The sequence below is a fragment of the Glycine max genome, chromosome 13, assembly GCF_000004515.6.
Source record: "Glycine max cultivar Williams 82 chromosome 13, Glycine_max_v4.0, whole genome shotgun sequence".
Classification (NCBI taxonomy): domain Eukaryota; kingdom Viridiplantae; phylum Streptophyta; class Magnoliopsida; order Fabales; family Fabaceae; genus Glycine; species Glycine max.
This window is the reverse complement of record NC_038249.2, coordinates 37,985,436-37,992,838: the sequence shown is the minus strand read 5'-3', so window position 1 is coordinate 37,992,838 and position 7,403 is coordinate 37,985,436. Positions and strand designations below refer to the sequence as shown.

General features: G+C 31.4%; 1 protein-coding gene across 1 annotated transcript; it reads left to right on the top strand.

Moving 5' to 3' along the window:
* The first annotated feature begins 221 nt into the window (after positions 1-221).
* TPS19 (terpene synthase 19) lies at positions 222-3,328 on the top strand. Its single transcript, XM_026125204.2, has 7 exons — positions 222-397; positions 882-1,164; positions 1,301-1,673; positions 1,806-2,024; positions 2,153-2,294; positions 2,386-2,631; positions 2,797-3,328. The coding sequence occupies exons 1-7, from the start codon at positions 269-271 to the stop codon at positions 3,100-3,102; spliced, it is 1,698 nt and encodes a 565-aa protein (XP_025980989.1). The 5' UTR covers positions 222-268; the 3' UTR covers positions 3,103-3,328.
* Positions 3,329-7,403: the final 4,075 nt, after the last annotated feature.

The window sequence follows — 7,403 nt, the reverse complement described above, 5'->3', positions numbered from 1 at the left end:
ACGTGAATGTTAATCTTTTCTGAACATATCATGACCCCGACAAAGGCCATCATGGGGTCGCTCTGGGCCCTGATGGTTTATTAATTTTAGATGAATCCAACATAAAGTCATGTTAACACTGTTTACATAAAATTAAGTTAACTGATGTTTCAATGTGATTTTGAATAAACCAACGTAAAACTAATACGCTATAAATACCTAACTAGATGTTTGGGTGTTTCATCAATAATTAAACAAATCTTTTTTCCATACAAAGCACCTTGTAAAGATGTCCCTTCCAGCTTCAACACTTGCCTCAATTCAACATGCAGTATCTGACCAGCTCAAGCGACCTTGCGTGAGTTTTGCTCCTTGCATATGGGGAGATACTTTCCTTGAATATGCTTCTCAATTTGAGGTATTGTATTATAGTACTATATTCATATATGCGACCATGCAAGATATGTAGTCTTTTTATTAGTTCCCAAGAGACTTAATTAATTATAATAGTCTTACCAATGGAAAGGAAAGAGAAGATAAGCGAATGAGAAAGAGACAGTGCGCATTGTCGAATGTGGAGGTCCATCCTACATACCTACAATTTATGTCCCGCAGTTTAGCTGATTAAGTTGACTTGAGATGACACTGGATAACTATGAGAGAAATAACAAAAGAAATATATGTATTCTCCTAGTTCCTTCATACTTAAATATAAATAAATTTTAATTATTAAAATTAAATAATATTAATTAACTTTTTAATTAGCATAAAAGTTATTTATATTTAAATTCAGAGGAAGTATAATATAATTATTCTAATCTCAATAGTTGTTAATGTAAATTTAAAATTTTATTAAATACTCTATAAATATCAGTTAATTGAATGCTACTATATATTTGCAGGGAGTCAATGATGACGAGAAGCAGCAAGCTCAAACACTAAGGAATGAGGTGCAAACGATGTTTCAATCATCAATCGATCAAAATATCATACAAAAATTAAACTTGATTGACTCAGTCCAACGTTTCGGTGTATCCTATCATTTCCAACAAGAAATCAATCAAGCATTGGAACAAATTCACAACAGTTTCACAAAAAATAACACCATCAGTGATGATGGCAATCATCACTCTCTTGCTCTACTCTTTCGTTTGCTTAGACAGCAAGGATATCAAATTTCATCAAGTATGTATAGAACTTTGTCATTAATATTATTTTAAATAAGAAGATAGTATATATTATATGCCTAGAGAAATATATGTCAAAATTAAAATCCATTAAATAGCCATTATTTATTATTTATGTTCAATTAAATGAGCAGGTGCATTTAACAAATTCAAAAATGATCAAGGAAACTTTAGTGAAACACTTGCTAATGATATTCAAGGGTTGTGTAGCTTGTATGAAGCTGCACATCTAAGAACTCCCGAAGATGACATATTGGAGGAAGCATGTGACTTCTCAAATACTCACATGAAGTCCTTGGCCAACCAATTAAGCCCATCTCTTGCAGCACAAATCAATCACTGCTTAAGACTACCTCTTAACAAGAGTTTAATTAGGTTCGAGGCAAGGTGTCACATGAATCTCTATGAAAAAGATGCATCTCATAACAAAACTCTACTAACCTTTGCAAAAGTAGATTTCAATATTCTTCAAAAACTACATCAAAAAGAAATTAGCACTATCACCAAGTAAGTCTCTTGAATTTTTTTCCCTAGTCATGACTACATTCATATTGAAATACACTATCACACTAAAGATTTTTCATCATAAAGAATGGAACATATTTAAATTGTTAAGGTGTATTTTATTTTTTTATATAGGTGGTGGAAAAAGTCAAACTTTGAGACTAAGGTCCCTTACGCTAGAGGTAGGTTGGTTGAGGCCTACCTTTGGTCATTGGCTATGTCCTACAAACCTGAACACAGCCTCGCAAGAATGTTTGTGGGAAAATTGATTGCTGTTGTTTGTCTTCTAGACGATACTTATGATGCTTATGGCACTATTCAAGAACTTGAGCTATTCACAGAAGCAATTCAAAGGTTGATGCGTTTCACAAATTATAGCTTATATGATATCCAATGGGAACAGGACTTAAAAATAACATGATTGATTTTTAGCTCATGATTTCACACTTAAATTTTTTTATTAATTTTTTTTTTAATTTCAGATGGAATAAGAGTCCCATTGAATCTCTTCCACAATGCATGAAAGTAGTATTTGATACAGTTGTAGAACTGGGTGAAGAAATAGAATTGGCGACAACGGAGAGTGGGAAATCAAGCTTTGTAGTGCAATATTTTAAACAAGCTGTATGATAATTTATATTTCTATATTATTACTTGAATAGTTCTTTTTCAAGATTCATTTGATCTTATAATACATTGATTATTTTACTTGTAGGTTTTTAACTTAATAAAAGGCTACATGGCTGAGGCAAAATGGTGTCACGAGGGTTACATTCCAACATATGATGAATATAAAGTTAATGGAATTTTGACTTCTTGTTTCCCTCTTTTCATTACATCATTTATTGGCTTGGGAGAATTTGCAAACAAAGATGTGTTTGATTGGATTTTTAGTGATCCAAATATCATTAAAGTGGTATCAATTATTGGTAGAGTATTGGACGACATGGGCTCACATAAGGTACTAATTCATTTTTTTAATGACAATGAGGATTTGGGGTATATCTTCATCCATAATATTTTTTCATCAAAGTGGAAGATACACTCAAATATGGCTTAATTAATATTAACAGTTATTGACTATTATAATGTTCCTAATAACTTTTGGATTTTCTTTGATTAATAGTTTGAGCAACAAAGAGTACATGTTGCCTCAGCTGTGGAATGTTGCATGAAGCAATATAACATTTCACAAGCAGAGGCGTACCACCTTATCCATAATGACGTTGAAGATGGTTGGAAGGTTATAAATGAAGAGTGCCTTAAGTCAAATGACATCCCAAAATCTGTGCTTGATTGTGTAGTTAATTTGGCACGCATGTCTATGGTTTCATATGAAAACCACCAGGATAAATTCACTAATGGAGAACTACTGAAAGGTTATGTGTCTTCATTGCTTATGGATCCCATGTGCCTTGAACTACACCAGTAGGAGAAGCTATTTCACATATAAATGTGTAACACATCTTATATCCTGCTATACGTTCGAGAAGATGTATTACCATAGTGTTATGTACTAGCAAGCATAAATAGATATGAAAAAGTGAACTGCTGTTAGGAAAGTTGATTTGTCCTACATGATGTTCCATGTGTGAGTTGAGAAAAATGTTGTTTGTATGTTGTTGTTTGCTCAATGCTCAATGTGCTATTGGATACAACGATTCTGTACCCATCTTCATCATCCCTGGTTTGCATCAAGGTACTACGTACTACTCGTCAAACGTCAACAACAATTTTCAATATCCGTTGGCTTACGAATAACACCCATTTTTAAATTTTGTGACTGTAAACCTTAAATCATTTTTACATGCCAAAGTTTTAACTCCTTCCTCTAAAAAAAAATGTTTTAAATCCTACAACCGCAGTTTTTCCCACAAGTTTTTCTTTAAGAATTTTAGGTTTAATACTTGGGATTTTTTTTATTGATACGAATAGGTTGCTAAAAATTAAAAGTATGATATATTATCCCTAACTTTTAGGTGTACCCGACATCAGGCTACCTTGAGTAAATTTGGGGGATGTTTTTCTTCAATGTGACTCAGAATCATTATTAGTACTATATTTATACTTACGTATGCATGCAATTCTCTAAGTAGATGTGTTCATAAAGCTACAAAGTCAGTTTGTTTAAATTTAAAATAAAATTTTTAAAATAAGTATTTAATTTATTAACAAATAAATTTTAATAAACTGACTCTTAATTACTTTGTTCGAATTTTAATGAAATCTTGGATTCGTCTAGCTAGTTCTCATGCAAGAGATTCATAAAACTGAAGAAGAAAAAATAACTTAATTAGCCGTTAATTGGGTGAGTGTAAATTACAAAGTTTCAATAGAGATCAATACACACATGTATATATTAAAAGTTTTTTAAAAAAAATTATCAAAAAAAATAATCTATAAATAGATGCATTTCACTTTACGTACATGACTGGAAATTAAGAGAACATATATTGTTTTGCAGTTAAATTGTTTGCAAACACATCGATTAAGAAAACATATGTTGTTATGCTATCAAATTGCTTACAAAATTGATCATAATTTCTATCTTCTTTTAATAAATAAATAAAAAAGAAAAACCCACCATATAGAAACTATGTAGAAGTTTATTACTTGACCTCAAGTAATTAGCCTACAAAATTGATGTGTCTGCTGTGAGCAATTTTACAGCAAAACAATATATGTTCTCTTGATTTTAAGTTATATATATGCCATCTATTTATAAAAAAACACCAGCTTTATATCCCTATTTCTTAAAGTAATTGATTATTTGGTCAAGCTATAGTTGACTACTTTGCTTCAAATAAAAAATCGGCTAAAAATGAAACAAACTAAAACTAGCTGAATATTTTTTGTGGTCATAGTTTATATTCTGGTATACGAAAACCTCAAGATATCTTTGATAGTCAAATGTAGTAAATATATCTTGATGATAATCGATAACTTGATTTAAACGTTTTTTGCGTTTCTATGAACAAAGAAGTATATATATACTAGTTTTACTGATAGTCAACTACTTAATTGAGTGGAGAATCAAATACTTGACTATCAAAGTTCTTAAAATTAATCATAAACATATTCAGGCTTTAAAAACATTTTTTTAAATGTGAATGCATGGTCAAATAAATTTTTAATCATTAGAGTCTACTTGTGATTAATCAAGATCTTGCAAAATTTTCAAGAAATATAGAAAATCCTCCTAAATGTTTTTTTTACTACATTAAAAATTTTCAATTACATCTGCATTCTTCAATTCTTTTTTCAATCATATCTACATTGCAAACATTTTATTCCTTCCAACTATTTGCAGGAAATCAATGACAATATGAAGCAACAGGTTCAAATGCATAAAGAGGAAGTGAAGAAGATGTTTCTATCTTCAAGCAGTAGTATCTTACAAAATCTAAATTTCGTTGGCTCATTGCAACGTTTGGGTATATATCATTTTCAACATGAAATTGATGAAGAATTAGAACAAATCCATAATATATTTACAAATGACAATGCCATCAAAGAAGAAGGTTCCCTTCATTGTCTTGCCTTACTATTTCACTTGCTTAAACAAAGAGGATATCATATTTAATTTCATCAGAGGTATGTAGATCGAACTTTGCCCACAATATTTTTGTTACCAAGAAATCTATGATCCATTAATCATATTATATACATATCCGGATTCTTAATATTCCCATTAAAATCTCATATAGCTCATATGTGTGGGTGGGTTCTAATAGATATATTTAACAAATTCAATAACAACCAAGGAAACTTCACTCAAAAAGTTGCATAGAATTGTAGAACTGTTCGATGAAGTAAAGTTGACTACTGCGGAGACTGCAGGAAAATCGAGCAGGGTGGTGCAATGTGTCAAAGAAGCTGTAGGGTTCTCATTCCTATATTTTAAAACTGATCAATGCTATTTTTGCATCATTCACTCAATTAATAATTAATTAATATTCGGGTTATTTTACGTACTTTCAGTTCTGTAACTTGGCACTAGCCTACTTGGTTGAAGCAAAATGGCGCCATGAGGTCTATATTAACATATTAAGAGTATGTATAAGGTTAATGGAGTTATATCTTCTAGACTTCTACATACCCACTTCAAACAACATCATTTCTTCTCTTGGCAAAACCTTCAACGCAAGACGTGTTTGATTGGATTTTGAGCAATCCAACAATCCTTAAAGCTGTTTCAGTTATTGGCAGACTAGAGAATGACATATCCTCACACAAGGTACTATAAGTCATATTCATTTGAACTGTTTTTTTATTATATTAATTTTGAACCAATACTAATTCATTAAATCACTAAAGAATAATTTTGGCTTAATTCCATAAACGTGAAAAATTATATGGCATATCTAATGGAGCTTTTGGGTTTTGGGTTTGCTTTGATTATTTATAGTTTGAACAACAAAGAATGCATGTAGCTTCAGCAGTTGAATGTTGCATGAAGCAATATGACATGTCATCACAAGAAGAGACTTATAAATTCATTCAAAAAGAGATTGAAGATTTTTGGAAGCTGATAAATGAAGAATGCCTTAAGTCAGATCACATCCCAAAGCTCGTGCTTGATTGTATTCTTAATGTGGCGCATATATATAACTGAATTTACGTACGAAAACTTTGAGGATAAATACACTGATGGGAAACTATTGAAAGATTATGTTGTTGCACTGCTAGTGGATCCAACAAGCATTGAGCAACAACACGAGTAGGAGAAGTCGTATCAGTTATAAAAATAACTATTTTGCACAGTTATTTTACATATCTTTTACTGCAATGGATGGATACTTAGTTGGAGTGGCTTCTTTGATGTTTCTGTCTGAGTTGGGGTATCATGGTTGGTTCGTGTGCAGCTTGTTTTATATGGCTTTTGGTGAAGGTAGTTATTAGGATTGACAAGTTCTTGTAACAAGATATATTATTGTATATGCCGAATTTTGGTACACCTTGGATTATCGTAACAAGATATATTATAGTACACCTTGAATTTTTTGTTCTTAACTATTAAGCATATTAAACAGGCTAAATATTTATGCGACTGAGCAGTTTTTATAGCGACCGAATGTATTGTTTGCAAGACAGCAACCAACACATATGCCGGTCGCTAAAGGTTTAGCGACAGGTTTTTGAGCCGAATACGAACAGTTGCTATTTCCGTCACTGTTCTATATAGTGACCAATATGATCAAATTCGGTCTCTAAAACGCCTTTTTTGTAGTAGTATACTCAATATATTTCTTTTGATATAAAATTACTTTTACATCTCTTTTGCCGTTTGCTTGGTAGTAAAACTTAGTTTCAAACCATTCACAGTAATATAGATAGTTTAAACAGGGAAATGGGTTGGTTTTGTAAGGGAAGAGGATGGATGCAGTTTACATAACTGATATTGGTTTACTAGTCTCGGTACTTGTAAGGGAGGCTTTCTATAATTTTGGATTATATCCGTTTTTTTTCCGCCATCAACTGGTTTTATCTTTCCTACTTCTAAAGTATTCTCATAGTTGATATACTTTTTTTGCTTTTTTCAAAATGTCTTCTATGGATTACAGAGGAATCTTTGAGATTGAAGCAAAGAACGGCGAACCTTCTTTTACTTCGTCTTTTGCTAGCATCAATACCACTTCTGGTTGTCAGTTACTTGTTTCTCTAACTTCATGATTGAATTGGTTGATGTACTCTCTTAAGGAATGACCAAATCAAATTATTTGTAAATCATTA

What these genes read in the sequence shown, in the direction of transcription:
- TPS19 (XM_026125204.2), top strand. Translation starts at nt 269, where the DNA reads ATGTCCCTTCCAGCTTCAACACTTGCCTCAATTCAACATGCAGTATCT. An exon ending in GAAATTAGCACTATCACCAA is followed by an intron (nt 1,674 to 1,805) that starts GTAAGTCTCTTG and finishes TTTTTTATATAG; the next exon opens with GTGGTGGAAAAAGTCAAACT. An exon ending in ACGACATGGGCTCACATAAG is followed by an intron (nt 2,632 to 2,796) that starts GTACTAATTCAT and finishes TTTGATTAATAG; the next exon opens with TTTGAGCAACAAAGAGTACA.